The sequence below is a fragment of the Leuciscus leuciscus genome, assembly GCF_965113295.1.
Source record: "Leuciscus leuciscus genome assembly, chromosome: 5".
Classification (NCBI taxonomy): Eukaryota; Metazoa; Chordata; class Actinopteri; order Cypriniformes; family Leuciscidae; genus Leuciscus; species Leuciscus leuciscus.
The window spans coordinates 41,312,822-41,331,025 of record NC_138729.1 but is presented as its reverse complement, the minus strand read 5'-3'; the positions used below and the strand labels follow the sequence as shown (position 1 = coordinate 41,331,025).

General features: G+C 37.4%; 1 protein-coding gene across 4 annotated transcripts in view; it reads left to right on the top strand.

The window, feature by feature from the left end:
• sgsm1a (small G protein signaling modulator 1a) overlaps window positions 1-18,204 on the top strand; it is a 46,738-nt gene that overhangs the window by 13,304 nt on the left and 15,230 nt on the right. For 3 of the 4 annotated variants that reach the window (XM_082170164.1, XM_082170163.1, XM_082170165.1), the window contains exons 4-7: window positions 13,769-13,931; window positions 14,232-14,384; window positions 14,505-14,572; window positions 17,302-17,447. In XM_082170164.1, the coding sequence (XP_082026290.1) occupies window positions 13,769-13,931; window positions 14,232-14,384; window positions 14,505-14,572; window positions 17,302-17,447 (530 nt within the window). Of the gene's footprint in view, window positions 1-13,768; window positions 13,932-14,231; window positions 14,394-14,504; window positions 14,573-17,301; window positions 17,448-18,204 lie in introns of those variants that run through there. The other variant, XM_082170166.1, reaches the window with a different exon arrangement.

The window sequence follows — 18,204 nt, the reverse complement described above, 5'->3', positions numbered from 1 at the left end:
CAAAAATGTTACTTTTTGACCACAAAATCAGTTTTTTTCTCCATATTTTTATAAACCTATATGTTTTCAAACATAGGGTTGACAGTACTAAGTGAAAGTATAAACTATGCTTTAGTTACTGGTTCTTGGTTATTAGAAAACGTAATGCAGTTCTTAGTTATGGTCAATTTACATGTCAACTTGGTCTAAAAAAAAAAAGAAATCTATATTCTTTACCTCCATTAATAGAGCTATAATATTAATGTGGATAGCATAAGATAATTTGGTCCTTGAAAAACTTGATAAGTAATGTTTGAGTTCATTGAATTACTCTACAGTTGAAAACTTTCTTTTGTGTTTTTTAAAGAAGGCTGCATTTATGGAATAAAAAAAAATACAATAAAGACATTAATATTGTGAAAGATTATTACAATTTCAAATAACTGTTTTCTATTTTAAAATGCAATTTATTCCTGTGATGGAAAAAGCTGAATTTTCCAGTCTTCAGTGTCACATGATCCTTCAGAAATCCTACTAATATGCTGATTTGGTGCTTAGGAAACATTTATTATTGCCTTGAAAGTTCAAAATAAAATCATTTATTTGAAATAGAATTGGTTTGTAACATTATAAATGTTTTACTGTCACTTTTGATAAATTTGATCCTTGCTAAATGAAAGAATGGCTGAATTTTATTATTTCATTTCATTTTGTTTTTTTTTGTCTGTGAACCTGTGAAATATCAGTTTTTCTGTGTGTTTGCAGACTCTGGTGTCTTTACAAATCTGAGAAGTTTGTAACATTGTTGAGATGTTTTATGAGACTAAGATGCATGTTAGATTATTGGGGTTTTCTCCAAAAATGTCTATTCATTTACTCTCCATTTAATCTTACGTGTTTAATCATTTCAAGGAGAAACAGTTGAGATGTTAAAGGGGTCATGTCATGAATTGAGAAATAAACTTTTCCTTGATCTTTTGACATGTAAGAGGTACTATAAAAACGTCCTATTAGTTTCAGAACTCAAATCTTGCTTGTTAGTCCAACAACAGCTTTTATTTAATCCAAGCTCTGAAAATAACTCGTATATCGGATTTTGATCAAATGATCCTAATTTCCCGCTAGGAAAGTGTTTATTTATTTTCAACTATGTGAATGTCTCAGTAGAGCATTATTTGTTTATTCGGTACATTTCACTGTGAATTCTTTGGCAAATCAGCCACAATTTCAGCGCAGCCTTTCTTTCTTACTGTAAGATATGAACCGTACAGTAATCCCACAACATGTAAGTAAAGGTGTTCATTCTAATGCAGAATCTGTGTTCAGTGATTCTGATATGTAATGATTAATGAAGTCATACGTTCTTTGTCTCATAATTGTTTATTGCAGTTTATGTGTCAGTAAATTAAGCCAGTGACTAAACGATCAACTTCACATTGTTTCTCTTAGTAGCATGAAAATAATCTGTTATTTAAATTGATTCAATTATATACAGAAAGCAATCAAAGGCTCCGTTTATAATCGCTGGAGCTGTCAATCACACAGCTCAAGTTTATCAGTGACTGAGTTCTGGACTCTCACCAAAACTCCCGTTATAATCAATGACTTTGTCTACACTACACAATGAATCTTTTATTTGCATTGTGTTTTCAGTTATGATGGAAGCGTTCGTGAGAGTGCAGAAATCGAGTTGCAATGACGAGATCACTGTATTCGTGCGCACAACAGACATGTCTATCATCGGCTACAATGCTTGTCACTGATTTCATGCAACGGGAGTAAATGTAAATACTAAATATAGTGCTACAATCAACACTTTTCATGATTAGTTAATTTTGACAGCTGTAATAGTAAAAACTTAAGTATAGTAGTATAGTATAGTTTTACTCCAATAGTAAAAGACTTCAAGAGAGTTCCACATGTAATACATATTTCATATGCAAAGATATTAGCCATCAAACCAGTGGGCGTTTCCATTCTCACAGCAGACACGTCTAACACAGCATTCAAATCAGAAGACTAAAATCAGGGTAGAAAATGGCCTTTTATTTCTAAATTATGACCATTTTTATGATCAAATCATACTAATATTATAAGTGATAACAAAATGATGTTCATGAACACTTTAAAGAGATGTAATTTTTTATTTTCATGGGAGACTCTGGGGATCAGTAGTGTTTCAGTACTCGCCAAATGATGGGCAGCATGATGGTTTGGCTAATTCCCAGGTAGAACATTCGACATTTAACTGGCCGTGGAAAGCGCCAAAGTGCATTAATGTCAGAGTGGGAGTAAAAGGAGAAGTGTTATGTTTATTGAGTGTAGATTAACATAGAGTGATAATTCCAGCATAAGTGAATGTGTGATCGAGCATGCTGCAGTAAGTGCTACCCACTGTTTGTGAGCAATAAATCTGTCCAAATAATAAAGTTATCACTCTTCCACACACACTGACACACACCTTCTCCGTTGCTCTGCAAATTCACATCAAGGTACCATAACATGATGTTTAATGATCGAGCAGTGCGTAAACAAAATAAATGAGTAGTCATTAATAATGCAGTTTCTGGTCATATTCACCGTGTTGGGTGAAGGCTTTATTGTCCTGTCCAGCTTTATATTCACATTTGCATTTTACATTTTCTAAACAGCTTTTATTTCCCGTGCGCAGGGAGGTGGCGCACTTTTTCTATCATTTTGCGAGCAAACATCACCAACTCCAGTGATGAAGAAAAATGTCACGTTGCATAGAAATATTTCACCCAAAATGCGATTTTCCCGTCGATAACAGGCATGCAATTGCAAACTTTGCACAAGAGTTACACAGGTAAAGGAGTCTCAAACCACAGTCAGTTATTCCCTGAAGGTGAAAGCAAAAACTGACGAGCTTTTGGCATTTGACGCTGCACGACGCATTATTTATTTCATAGACAACGAGAGCGGAATCTACCTCAGTGCTGATAACTGTAGCTATATCAATTAGGCTATCTTAATTTATTAGCTTAATATTTCTTTTGTGGACCATACAGTAATGACAGTGAAAAAAATTAGAAGAATGTTTCTTGTTAAATGTTAAAAAAAGATTTAGGCCTATTTAAAGCTGCATTTGACTTTCATCGATGTGTATTATTGTGCTGTGTTCGGACCTTAAGACTGTTATTAGGCCTATATTATAATGTTATTAATAATGATAATTTGTAATTGTATTGTTATTAGTGTCATTAAAATGTTTTGTTAATGTGTTATGGAAACACAACCAAATGTTCGCTGGCGGACAACGATGCCGTGCTGAGTCCGTGCTGAAACATTTTGTAATTATTCTGCTGCTCCAGATCCACCCCGGGGTTTCAATTTCTCACTCTCACCAGGCATCTAGTGAATCCGTGCTCTCCCGTAATTCTAGCGTGTCAAATTTCATTTTACATTCCAGTAAACTCCGCTGGTTTTGTTTTGTTGGTAGTGTTTTAATCCTTTTCTGCTGATTATTGAACTTGAATAGCAGAGTGACCTGCTGTGCCGGTAAACTTGGCAACCGCACCACCGCGGTTGTAAAGCGCCACCGCGGTGGCTGAGTAGCACCGGCGGTGGTCCGTAGTACCCCTGAGTGCAGTCTGGACGATGGGGTGGGGCGACACATTGGGGCAGGGCAGGCTCTAGGCAGGGCGACACATTGGGGTGGGGTGACACATTAATTGGTTTATTTTACAGCAATCTTATTGGCCTAGACGATAAAGGAGCATGCGCATTCCTTTATGTACTATTTTGTGAATGATTTTGCCGTATTAAAGAACTGTTAACTCTAATCGTATCTTGTTATCGGTTTACAATGGTAATTTTTGTTGAGATCTATTGGCTAATGTTTTATTGTACTTGACACAGAATAGATGAAGCTATTGTTTAAAAAAACGAACGCTTGGTGACAGCACCTCAGTGTACTTCAGGCTAATAGAGCTGTTTTACACTAGCGCGTCATTCACTTGGCTTTTTCATATTTCCATCAGGATTGGTGGATCAGCTCAAACTCTGAATTTTACGCAAATTATGATAATTCACTGTATTAAATGAAGACATCGGACAAACCCGAACGCAAGCAGCTGATTTAAAATTTTAAAGCACAACCGTTTTTTGTTGTTGTTTTTTTAACGAGATTTGTTCTCCAATGCTTGCATTTTTTGGCACAAAGTGTAAATAAAATGTTTAATGGCAAACTAATTTTCCTTGTTTACCTTTTAATAAAATATAGGCCAGCCAGGGCCTATATTGGCTCTGTATAGGCCTATGTTATAGTTTTTAAAGGTTCCTGTTTTCTTATAGGCTGTCAGTCGGTTAACATGTAGGCCGGCTACGACTATCTGTGACTGTGACTAAAATCTAAAATCTAGTTATTTATTTATAATAATACGTTTTATTTATATAGCGCCTTTCCAGAGCTCAAGGACACTTTACAATAAACAAACAACAATAAATGCAGTTGACAAAGACAGCAGACAGAACAACAGTAGGCAGTTGAGAGTGCAAGTACGGTAAATGAGAATAGGTAGATGGGGCGGCAACCAGCAGAAAACAAACAAATATAACTTTGAAAAATAAAAATAAAAATAATAATAATAATAAAAAATAATTACGAATTATAACATTCAGAAAAAAGGTGAGTTTTGAGCATGGATTTGAATTCAGAGATAGTGTTAACAGAACAGATTAAACGGGGGAGAGAGTTCCACATTTTGGATTTATCCTCCCCCGCATTGTGTGTTCATGTTATAATCTGCGTTTACGTGATAAACAGTTTCAAATATTAACACTCGGATACAGCTGTAGCCTAACTATTTAAAAAAAATTACTGCTGTAAATCTGTGCAATATAACAGTAGCTTACTTCAAAAATTTCCATTGGAGGCAAAAACTAATTATTATATGGTAGCCTATTATTGTCTTATTTGCCATTTTCGAAAGGGATTATAAACGTTTCTCCCTTGGTTCGCTTTTAATTAGGCCTAGAAATTAGAAAGGTCTCTTTCCTGCTCGTGTCCCACATCCCTCTCAGAGCGCAGAGCAATAGGCTATATGACGCGTCTTTGTGTGGAAATATAAAACGAAAGTGTTTTTTTTTTTTTTATAGATTTAACTTAATTATATTATTTAAGTTACCATTATTTACTGATATTTATTTAAATGCTTTACAGTTGTTTCTTTGACAGAATTGCTCAAATAAACACTTTTTTGCTCAAATAAACACTAATCTTTTTTTCCTTTTATTTTTTCCAAAACAACCGCCCAACCACCGCACCACCGCCGGTAGTTGGTCCATTACCACCGCGGTGGTAAAAACTGCCACCGTCACAGCCCAGTCACGATTTCTTCTTTTCACCTTTAAATAGTTGTCTTCGGTTCAATTCATGATTTGTCTAAACTCGGGCAACGGTAATTTTTGCCGCACGGCCCGAGCTGAACTCAGCAGACTGCGATGCAAAAATGTGCTAAACCCCTTTATCAACCGGATCTTTTGCAGCTCAAAATACTGAAGTGAAATAATCACACACTGCTTAGATGTCTATTAGGCTTGATGCAGATTAAACAAGCAGTACGGGTACACAAACAGTATCTATACAGTATAGTTGACTCTATCTGAAAGCGTAAGCCATTTATATTCTGCGGTTTACAAGAAAATCAGTCTGTTTTTAAGAATTACATATTTCAATTATATGACACATTTTTTACAAATTGAATATCTTGATGTTTAAATGGTGTTTATCATAACGTTATCTAGAATAAAGTGTAGACTGTAAGAATGTGCAGTCTTCTTTTATTAAATATTTGTAACAGGAAATAACAAGATCATCATCCAGTTACTTCCTTGACACCCTCAAGTATATAAGAATTTTAGAGGACTAGTGTGTATATGTACAGTTATGATGTATTGTTATTAGTGCCCTTTTCTCTTGATTTGGGCCACTGCCCCTAAATATGTCTGCGCACTGCCCTGCTGACAGCAATATTACTTTCCGTGGAATTTAATCAGCACAACTCTGTGAGGGGTCAAATGCTGTTGGCAGGTTTGAAATGTTTGTAAATTACACTGTTTTTCTCTCTCTGCATCCATGCAATTATTGTTCTCAAAAGTGTCTTGTTGGGGTAGAAATACAACAAAACCTTGCAGTTAAAGCTCACAGAAACAGCACTTTTTGTTTCTGAATAACACCAATCAAAGTAGCTTTAAAAATGCCTTTTGATAAATGGCCTCTAACTCGTTTTATTACGTGCCTGTGTAGTGGCAGTGGGATTCGGTAGGTGATTATAGGGCACGTGCGCATTGCTGGTTTCTGGTTTCAGCCGGTTGTTCCTGTAATTCACTGAGTTCTGATTCATCGTGACTTTTTTCTGCCCTGCTCTGTCTCCATCTCAAGTCCACTCAACTGTCTCCTGCCACATCACTGAACCTCTGCTGCTTGAAATACTAGAGGTCATTGAAGGCAAGTATAGGAAAAACATCCCAAATGAGATCTTTTTTAATATTGCAACAGCAATGAGATTAAATTGATAGCTCTTTGCTGACTCCAAAATACTCCAGTAGTTTCACATGTGTATCATCCAGAGTTTTAGATGAGGTCTCAACAACGTCTCAGACTGTCCTCAGATGTGCCAAGGTACCAACGTATGCACGATTTCAATATAAACTCAAACATTTCTCATAAAATTCCTCAAGCAAAAAAAAAAAAGAAATCTGTTGGTGGATCAACAATTGTCTAATTTGTGTCTTTATATTTCTTCTAAGGAATCTGAGACAGAATTGATTAAGGAATAGTTGACACAATTTTAATTCTGTCATTTCACTTCTTTGGATTTTGTCCATGAAAGTTAATATGGTCCAATGTTGTTTGGGTCCTATTGACTTTCATTATATAGACCAGAACAGTTCAAATATTCTTGAAAATATTCTTTTTTTTAAATTGTATTCTGTACAGAAGAAAGCAAGCTTAGAAACAACATGAGGATGAGTAAATTATGAAAATAATCTTCATGAACTTCAATAAATGCCCTGGTCTAAGAAAGGGCAACCTCTGAGCAAATTTTCCTCTGGGCACTTTTGAACAGAATCAGAAAAAAAATATGAAATACTAGAAGAGAAAGGAAAGATTGTCTAATCATTATGCCATAATGGATGAATTCCATTACAAGTGTGTATGCTATTACTGTAATGATGTAATATTGCTGCTTCTTCTAGTGTGGTACTGGCAGATAATAGGAGATGGATGGAGGGTAGCCAGATTTTGCTGGCTGCCCATGGGGGAGTAATTAGCCATCATGATTATAGTGATGTTTACACACTGCAGATGGAAATGTCAACATGTTTCCATCCTCCTATTTTTATGAGTATTTTGGGATATAGCATAAAAGCGCTGAATGGAAATGGCAAAATGCACATAAAAAAAACATATGTGCTCAAATGAGTCGGATAAACTTTTTATCCGATAAGAAAACATGTGCATAAACTGCGATGGAAACCCATTCACTGAATAAATTCCTCGATGCGCATCAAAGTCATGTGACTTTGTGATGGGGCGGCATAACTGGACTAACCAGCGGACCAATCTCATTGCACAGCATCTGAAATGCTGTTTTGGTTGTTCTGAAATTTCCTCCCTGAACTGTCTTACACGACTGTGTTCCCAAACAGCAGTAATTTATTATATACAAAAGTAATTTATTATATACAAAATGATTCTTCTCCTACTTGATGTGTAGTGGCAGTTTATCAGGAGGTGACTTTTTATTTTATTTTATTTTTTGGCTAACTGGATGGAAACGGTGCTTTATTCACAAATGTTTTATGCGATATTTCAATTTTGCGCATACGTTAAATTTGCAACTTTGGGTGGAAACATGACATTTCTCATCATCACAGATATAGGATACAATTATCAAACGTGCACATTGATTCTGTAAGACATCTCTTAATTTTATCTCTAATCTACGTGTGGCTTTAAAAGCAGGCTCTTAGTCACTCAGGTGCTTTTACATCATTATGTTGCAGTGTAAATTGCTGGTCAGTGTGAGTGGAGGGGATCATATATATATCCAGGTTTCACTCCGTTCACACGGTGACAGTGTGATTAGAAACCATTAGCGCAGGCGGTATGATTATATTTTTAATGAGCATTTGAGATCAGTGTCGGGGTGGCTGCCTGCTTCCTGTGCCATTTCCTATGACACAGAATGAGTTGTGCTGCTTTATTGTTGCTTGAATATTGCTTTGGAAACTTATTTGACTGGAAATAATTTTCTTCCTCGTCCAATCTCTCTCTCTCTCTCTCTCTCTCTCTCTCTCTCTCTCTCTCTCTCTCTCTCTCTCTCTCTCTCTCCCTCTCCCCCTCTCCCTCTCCATGTTCCCTTTCATTTTACTTTGGGATAAAGCTTCTTTCATTTCCTTGCTTTGTCATTTCACTCTCACAGTAAAACGACTGAATTGAGAATCAGTCGTAATAAAAAGAATTTAGGCCTACTTTGCATCCAGGCCGTCATGCATCTAGAGTGAAATGAAAGCAAGTGTAAAGGAATGGTTCAGCTAAAAATGAATATTCTGTCATTCACTCACGCTCATGTCTTTCCAAACCCATATTTCTTTCATTGATGGGAAGGAACGCAAAACAAAAAAGCTGATTTTTCAGCTTGCTCTTTTTGTTTTTATAAGTAGATTGTACAACTTTATGAGTGAAATTGAATGTCATTTAAGTTTATATTCACCTGAAGGCTATGTCTTATTTTAAAATATCATTATTTGTCATATATTTTGCATTGGGGTCGGTAAGATTGAATATTTATTTGGAAAATTAATACTTTTATTCAGCAAGAATGCATTAAATGGATCAAAAGTGTCAGTAAAGACATTTACGTTGTTACAAACTAATTGTATTTCAAATAAATGTTGTTCTTTTTCTATTTTCTCTCCATCAGAGGATCCTGTAAAGAATTGTATCAAGATTTCCAGACAAAATTAAGCTGCACAACTGTTTTCAACATTGATGATGATAATAAATGTTTCTTGAGCACCAAATCAGCATATTAGAATAATTTCTGAAGGATCATGTGACACTGAAAACCGGAGTAATGATGCTGAAAATTCAACTTTTCCATCGCAGGAATAAACTACATTTTAAAACAGAAAACAGTTATTTTAAATTGTGGTAATATTTTACAGTATTACTGTTTTTACTTTATTTTTTATATCAAGTAGATACAGTTTTGGTTTGCATAATATTTTTTTTTACCAACCCCAACATTTGAATGATTAGTTTTTGATGCAGTCAGTCATAAGACATAAGAGATCTGAGGGCACGATTTTCAGTGATTTACTTTACATTTTAGTTTGTTACATACACAAACCTATTGTATTGTGGCTTTAATGGAGCTTTTTGTCCTTTTTGGTAAATTAAGGAATCTAAACAACTTATTTTACTAGAAACAGTCATATAGTTCTGAATGGCATGATGGGAAGTAAACTGAATATTCAGCTATTGTGATTCAACTAAAGATCCTGCCTTTAGACAGTGTGTCTGTAGCATCATTTGGGACCTTTGAACCTGTTTGATGGTCCGTGCGTCCACTGCTCATTCATTTCATCTGCTCATTTTTATCTGTCCTTCTCTCTTCGGCATGAATCCATTTAGGGTGGTCAAAGAGAAGCGATGAATACAGCATCAGATGAAAGCAGCTACTGTGTTTGTATCGATGTGCATCCTTCTGAATTGTTAAGAGATCTTTAGACCTGTTTTTTATCACGTTTATCTCTCATGCATTTCAGTCTGCCACACCAGATACTAGGAGACGAATAATGGTTAAGAGAACGAGATAAACAAGTGGCACTCTGATGCAAGCAGAGAAGGAGATTGTAGAGATTATAAACAGGGGAATGTCATAAAGTGCTGGAGTCAGATGAGTAAGACCAAATATCGAGACGTCACAGAGAACAAAAAGTGACACATTGGAGACAAGAAAAGACAGAAAATGACTGGATGAGGAAAGAGGCAGAGAGATAAAACAGCTGATGTTGTTTCTGAGCCATGCCCAGTTCTCACTGAGCACAAGTGCTCCATCAGTGAGGGTTTCCATGGCTACGCAGGCTTTCCCCCGACCCCATCCGAGCAGATCCACAAGATTAGTCCTGAGAGAGCCTCCGTATCAGGTCTGCAGGCACTGCCACGTAGTGCAGTGTGTCTCGCCTGTGCATCTCTGTCCACATATTTGTATTCCATCTCATTGTCCCTCTCTGTCTGGGTGTTTTAGTTTGATAACATATTCACATTTTCAATTACATATTTACATGTTTTCACAAACTATTTCAAAACCGTCTGTTTTTCCTGTTTTGATTGGTCAGAATCATTCTGTGGTATAGCTCTTCATACATGAAATAATTACTTGATTTTTTAATGTATTTTTATTTATTTATTTGGACGTATAAGAGCTATAATGTACAGTCAGCCAGTCTTTATCGCAAAATAAACCCGTTTGGGGTTCTACAGAATCCCTCCGTTTTGCATCTGGGTCTCAGGGATTGTTTTGCGATAATTACCAGCTGACTGTACATTATCATTTACTAATACAGTATGTTCAGTAGATTTTTAAAAAAATTCTTAGAAAGTAGTCTCCTATGCTCACCAAAGCTGCACTTATTTAATAAAAATGCAGTCATATTTTGAAATATTATTACAAATTAAAATATTTTTTTAATTATTTTATATATTTTTTTATGTAATTTATTCCTGTGATGGCAAGGCTGAATTTTTAGCATCATTGCTCCAGTCTTCAGTGTCACATGATCCTTCAGAAATCATTCTAATATGCTGATTTGGTGCTCAAGGAGCATTTCTTATTATTATCAATGTTGAAAAAAATACTGCCTAATATCTTTGTTGAAACCGTGCTACATTTTTATTTAATTAGTGGTGCTTTTCAAAGCAACACTATTGTTATTGCTCATACTTATTATTCCACACAAAGTTTGGCGTGTAACTCGCCCCGCACCGTTTGTCTCAGACCCCTGAGTGAGGTGTCAAATCGACCGGCTCATTGAGGAGAGGTGTGCTATGACTTTTCTAAGCGATCGGGTGTACGATGTCCGCACAGCGGGCGAAAAATCGGCCAAAAAAGTCCCATTGACTTAACATTGGGCATTCTAAAAAATTCAAATCCAAACCGACGTTTTCACACACACAGACTCCAAAGGGCCTGTGCCCGGTTGCATAAAGCACCTCAAGTGTAATTTTCCCTTAAGTTCTCCCTTATGTTTCCCTTAAACCTAAGGGTGTTGCAGAAAAAAACCCTTAAGTGTTATTTAAGGGTTTCTTTAAGTGAAACGTCATAAATTCTTAGAATTTCCCTTAAACGCTGTTTTTTCACTTAAGTAATCCCTTAAAAAGCGTTAAGTGTTGCATAAAACCCCTTAACGGTCATTTCCCTAAGTATAACTTAAGGTTTGGAAATCATAACCTTAAGAGTAACGCGGACAAAAATAAGACGACATGGCTGAATTTATGGAACCAGCTGAAGATCATTATATGCCAAGAATCATTTTTATGGATAGGGAGAACCCTTTGGACCATCTTAGCGATGAAAAATTGCGGGGGCTCTTTCCCGTCATTTAAACGCAACGGTCAAAAATAGTTTTTCTTTTACCATATTCGTCTTGAAGAATGCATTTCTCCTCCTCTGTCCAATTTTTCTTTCTTTTTTGTTTTCTTTATCCATTCCGATATCCTAGCCTACTTTATTTGATGAAACTGCGAAAGTGTAGTGTTAGTGTTTTGCGTATCTATGGCAACAACAGACTTTTATAACGTGAATCCAGGATCGCTGTCGTGAAACACTTAAATGTTTCCCTTACCTAAGAGAACCGTTTAAGAGATTATATGCAACACCCTTAAGTTATTCTCTTAGGTAAGGGGAAATCGCCCCTTAAGTATCACACTTAAGGGAAAAACTTAAGGTGCTTTATGCAACCGGGCACTGACACCCCTGCATCTCTCCCTCTCTCTCTCCCTCAGAGGATTTATATTATCAAGCAACCAATAAGTAATGGCCTAAAATCTTCATAGCCACACCCTAGCAACCAGTTACAGCACCCTGACAACCAGTTACAGCACCCTAGCAACCACTAAGAGCTCCCTAGCAACCACCTTAAACCAATAAATAATGTTATAAAAAATTTTGGGGATTTTTAAAGCAATATCACACTCGTAGCCTTGTGATATTGCTCCATGCTTGTGCTTATTCGGCCATAGGCACGATGCCGCAGGACGAGTGCCGTACTGAAGGCACTCGTTATTAAAGATTTTAAGAACTCAATAAAAACTCCATAGTAATCATCTTTGACAACTACCAACCACCTAGTAACACCATAGCAACTAACAAAAATACCTTAGCAACCACCCTGAACACCACAGCAACATCTAGAACACCCTAGCAACTGCCTAGCAACCACCCAGAACACTTAGCAACTGCCTAGCAACCACCCAGAACACCCTAGCAACTGCCTAGCAACGCCCTAGCATCCACCCAGAATACCATAGCAACTGCCTAGCAACACCATAGCAACCACCCAGAACACCCTAGCAACCACCTAGAATACCCTAGCAACCGCCTAGCAACCACCCAGAACACCTTAGCAACTGCCTAGCAACCACCTAGAAACCACCCAGAACACCCTAGCAACCGCCTAGCAACCACCCAAAACACCCTAGCAACTGCCTAGCAACGCCCTAGCAACCACCCAGAATACCTTAGCAACCGCCTAGCAACACCCGAGCAACCGCATAGAAACCACCCAGAACTGCCTAACACCATAGCAACCACCCAGAACACCCTAGCAACCACCTAGCAACAACGTCTTGCTAAAAACATGCTAGCAACATGCTACTCAAGCTAGCATCATGCTAGCAACATGCTAATCATTTACATTTACATTTATTCATTTAGCTGACGCTTTTATACAAAGCGACTTACAATTGCTATATATGTCAGAGGTCGCACGCCTCTGGAGCAACTAGGGGTTAAGTGTCTTGCTCAGGGACACATTGGTGTCTCACAGTGGATTCGAACCCGGGTCTCTCACACCAAAGGCATGTGTCTTATCCATTGCGCTACCACCACCACGTGTAATCATGTTAGCGTCTAGCTAAAAACATGCTAGCAAAATGCTAATCATGTTAGCATATTGTTAAAAGCATTCTACCAACATGCTAATTATGCTAGCATCATGCTACCAACATGCTAATCATGCTAGCATCATTCAAACAACATGTTAATCATAGTAAATCATACTGGAATGTGGTAAATCGTAGTAAATCGTCTTAGAAACATGGTAAATCGTGGTAAATAATGCTAAAACGTGGTATATCATGGTATCACAACATTTTAATTGTATTAGCATCTGCCCAGTGGCGAGTTTTGCCACTGCAAGCACCACTTCACATTTTCTTCAGGAAATGTACATTATTATTACCTTTTTTTTTTAAGGATTCTTTGAATAGAACGTTCATAAGAACAGAATTTGTTTGAAATAGTAATCTTTTGTAACATTTATAAAAGTATTCACTGTCACTTTTGATCAATTTAATGCATCCTTGCTGAATAAAAGTATTATATTTAAAAAAAAATAATTTGAAAGAGTACACAAAAGTATTATTGCCCTATTTTCTTGTTGCTCAGATACGGAAAAAGCCTTTCATGGATTGGGATCCATTAATGTGCTATTGTCCATTTTCTCTCTCTCTGTGGGTGTGGGTGTGTGTGTGTAGCTGCTGTTGAAGCCTGTGTGCTTCATGGGTTGAAGCGGAGAGCTGCCGGTTTCCTACGAAGCAACAAAATAGCTGCGCTCTTCACCAAAGTGGGCAAAAGCTTCCCTCCAGCTGAAGAGCTGTGCAGAAAAGCCCAGGAGCTGGAGATGGTCTTTGAGAGCAAGTGAGACAAGACTTTGTGATCTCCTCCAATACAACACACAACTCAAAATATATACAATACATAAATTGTGTACGGAACCTAAAACCTGCAATGTATTTGCTTTCTTTAGCATGTTTTTAGATTTCTGCATCGCACACATGCGTCCACTACAGGCAAAGTACCAGTAAATATCATTCTGGGAAAGCGTTTATGATATGCTATAGTTACCACCTTGTTAACAAAAGCTCCTTTCAATGCACAAGTATCTACATAGAATTAGATTTTGACTTTTGCTGACTTTGACTGTTTTTTTTTCTTCAGACGAAGTCAGTCTCTCTCATACAGCGAGAGCACCCGTAAGATGCCCAAGGTCCCAAACTTCTCGCCTCAGGCCGTCAGACACGTGTGGATCCACACCGCACTCATTGAGAAAGTGCTGGACAAGATCGTGCTGTACCTGGTGGAAAACAGCAGGTGAGAGAGGTGGGATAGAGATATTAAGAGAAACCAAGCTTGACCAGTTTTCTTTCAGGTACAACAAAATTTTCCACATTGCATTATGTTAAATTAAAGTTGCTTTTAATGTTGTTTCAGTAAGTTTTATGAGAAAGAGGCTATCCTAATGGACCCGGTGGATGGCCCTATCCTCGCCTCTTTGTTAGGTAGACCTGCTTTTTAAATCTTTCTTATTCTTAAAGTGCTCATATTATGCTATTTTAAAGGTTCCTTTTTTGGAGGTCTACTACAGTAGGTTTACATGCTTCCAAGATAAAAAAAAACACTTTCATTTTCTCATAATATACATTGCAGCATCACCTCTTTTCTTACTGTGTCAGAAATGGTTCGATAAAGTATTCGTTCTCTCTAAACCCCTCCTTTCCAAGAGCCTACTCTGCTCTGATTGGTCAGATGGCCCAGTCTGTTGTGATTGGTCCACCATTTACCACATGTGTCACAAATTATTCTTCCATTAAAGGTATAGCGGAGGATTTTCCCGAATTTTAGAAAAGAACCGCCCTCTCCACTTTTTGAAAAAATGCACATGCGCAACACTCTACCTGCTCCCGAGAGGGAACGCCTATTAAAGGACAATTCCGGTATTTAACACTTTGAGTCTATTTTGAAGTTTGTTTTGAATGAACAAGAGTGGTGGACAAAGAAATTTTGACAATGGTTCCTGTCTCGACTTTTTGACTATTTTAGATTTGCCCATGACCGCTTTAGAATGGGAGTCTATGGCCATGCACAAACATGCCCTTAAAACAACCCTTAAAGGACAAGTTCGGTATTTTACACTTAAAGCCCTGTTTACAGATCGTATCTGATGAAATAGAACGGTTAAGATTAAAATTTGGACACATGCTGCTGTCCCGAGAATTTTAGGTTTATTTCGCTTCCCCCCCACCACCCCCACAATGGTTGTCTATATGCACTGGAAGATTCCGTCCTAAAAACACATTAAACTTTAGTTTACAAAGACGTGAAACTCACCGAGTGGTCAGGGGGTGTTCACTGATATGTTCCATCAAAAATCGCTGAAAAAGATGCATTCCAACAGGTTTTATCGTAGTTTTTGTCCAACTCCATTGACTTGTATAGGACGCGCTGTGAGACCGCAGCACCTTTACGGTATTACTCCGCCGCTTCTTCTTCTGCTTCTTCTGTGTATTCAATGAAATGCCCGTGGTTTGCTTGCAATTGGCAAAGGTGCATTATCGCCACCAACTGGGCTGGAGTGTCTATTATTCAAGCTCTCAACGGAAGAATCACGGGTGTGACGCGTTTGGCAAAATAGGTCCACAAAAGCGAAATAAACCTCAAATTCTCGGGACAGGAGCAAATTTTAATCTTAACCGTTCTATTTCATCAGATACGATCTGTAAACAGGGCTTTAAGTGTAAAATACCGAACTTGTCCTTTAAGGGTTGTTTTAAGGGCATGTTTGTGTATGGCCATAGACTCCCATTCTAAAGCGGTCATGGGCAAATCTAAAATAGTCAAAAAGTCGAGACAGGAACCATTGTCAAAATTTCTTTGTCCACCACTCTTGTTCATCCAAAACAAACTACAAAATAGACTCAAAGTGTTAAATACCGGAATTGTCCTTTAAACGCTAGCATCGCTAATCATACTGTAGCTTACATTAACTTTTACTAGCAGTGATTTTAAATGGATTTCTCCAAATAGCATGCCAAACTTTACCTGTCAAGTAGAAACTTCGCGACTGAGGCATCAGTGGGAAGCCCAACCTGTGCTTTTAGCGCACGCCAGCGTGTGAAATATTCTCCCAAAAACACTCTGGTCTTGTTTGTTTCTTTCTTCAGAGGCCTTTCTCTTCTTGTCATACAATTCGTAGACACTTTTCTCTTGCGACCCTCAGACATTTTGAAAAAACCCGGTGAGAACGGCGAGCTTCAATGCTGAAACCATAGCTCACCACACATATACACCTGAAAGTGCGCATGCGCAGAAAGGACGAGCACGTACGACGGCCTTACGTAAACATATCACCAGAATGATTGACAATTAGGAGGACCAATAGTCTTGATGATCCACCCGGAAAAAGAAAATCCTCCACTATACCTTTAAAATATCTGAATTTCAGCTCCAGAGGCTTTCTCAACACTTCTACATACAGTGATACAAACAGTAACAATGGCATTGGTTTCAACGTATCAATTTGAGCCCAACTCCTCATCCTTTTGAAGTTCATGCAAAGTGGATTTGCTTTCCTGTGCAGAAAAGTTCAGAATCTGTTCTTTCTTTTGGGAGACAATAACTCAATTTATCATGCACATTGATCTTTGAAACTGCAGAACTTTAACATTCACAAACAGCTATATTACACAAATGTAATATCAGAAAAAGCATAATAGGGGCACTTTAAGGCCACAGGTCATCTGGTGACATAATGGCATTTACTCTGTTTTAAATCCTAGTGAGGTCGGTAATCGGATCATTTTTTTTCACAAGCTCAATGGAAAACATAAATCCAAGAAGCTGGTGGATGAGAGAAATATTTCATACTGAAAAGTATAGCATAAAAAAGTTGATAAAGTTATCTAATTTGAATGTATTATCCACTAGTTAAGTTTATTATTTTACACAATATTTGTTTAAGCTACATAATTTATGCTTATGAGTATCAGGCCATTAGCTTAGCAACAATATAACACTGAATTATATTGAAGTCAGTTTTGAGTTTCCCATTTAGAGTGCTAATTGAGTAGCACATGGAGTTGCTGCCTACAGTATATGGAACTTTTCAAATCAGCTTCCTATTTAGGGAGGCACTTCACTAGGTTTTGGAACAGAGATATTTGTCTTTTTCTTTCCTTTATGTGGTTGGTATTGTGCAGATAATCTGTTTTCAACTTTATTTCTTATTTAGTGGGCCCCTGTGCATTAGAGTACACAAAAATGAAGACAGCAGATCATTTCTGGACGGATCCTTCAGCTGATGAGTTGGTGCAAAGGCATCGTATTCACAGTGGACACTGTCGACAAGACTCACCTACAAAGAGACCTGCCCTCTGCGTGAGTAACCTGTGACTAAATGAATTGTGTGGAATTTTTTTGTGTGTTCAAATACTTTAACGAGACGACTGAGTAAATGTGCAGTTCTGTTTGATGCTGTTATTGGTGCAGAAATTACACGCATCACCTTTAAAATGATTATGTGCAGGATGAGAAATTGATCTTAGCGTTCTGGGTTATGGTGTTGGACACCAATAATTCATAAATGCTGCAATATTTAAAATGGTATGTTCTTAAAAAGGGTCAAGAATTAAAGCTAATCTTGTAACTTATACAAATATTGATATTTTCTGTCTGTTTGCACTTATAAAAATATGCAAGAGTTAAAGGGTTAGTTCACCCAAAAAGGACACTTCTGTCATTAATAACTCACCCTCAAGTGGTTGGTTGAACCACTGTAGTACATTGACTATTTTAACAATGTCTTTACTACCTTTCTGGGCCTTGAAAGTGACCGTTACGTTGCTGTCTATGGGGGATGTCAGAAAGCTTTCGGATTTAATAAAAAATATCTTAATTTGTGTTAGAAGATGAACGGAGGTCTTACGGGTTTGGAACGACATTTTTGGGTAAATCAACCCTTTAAAGCTCTTGTGCATTTGAACAAGGTGGACATGCCGTTCAGGCCATTTAAAATTCACCTGACGTTTCAAACCGTGCCCCCAGAAAATGTCAGGAGTCAAGAGCAGTTTATAGTCAGTCACTTGCATGTCACATTAAAGTCATAATACATAGTGACAACCAATAAGGCTTGTTT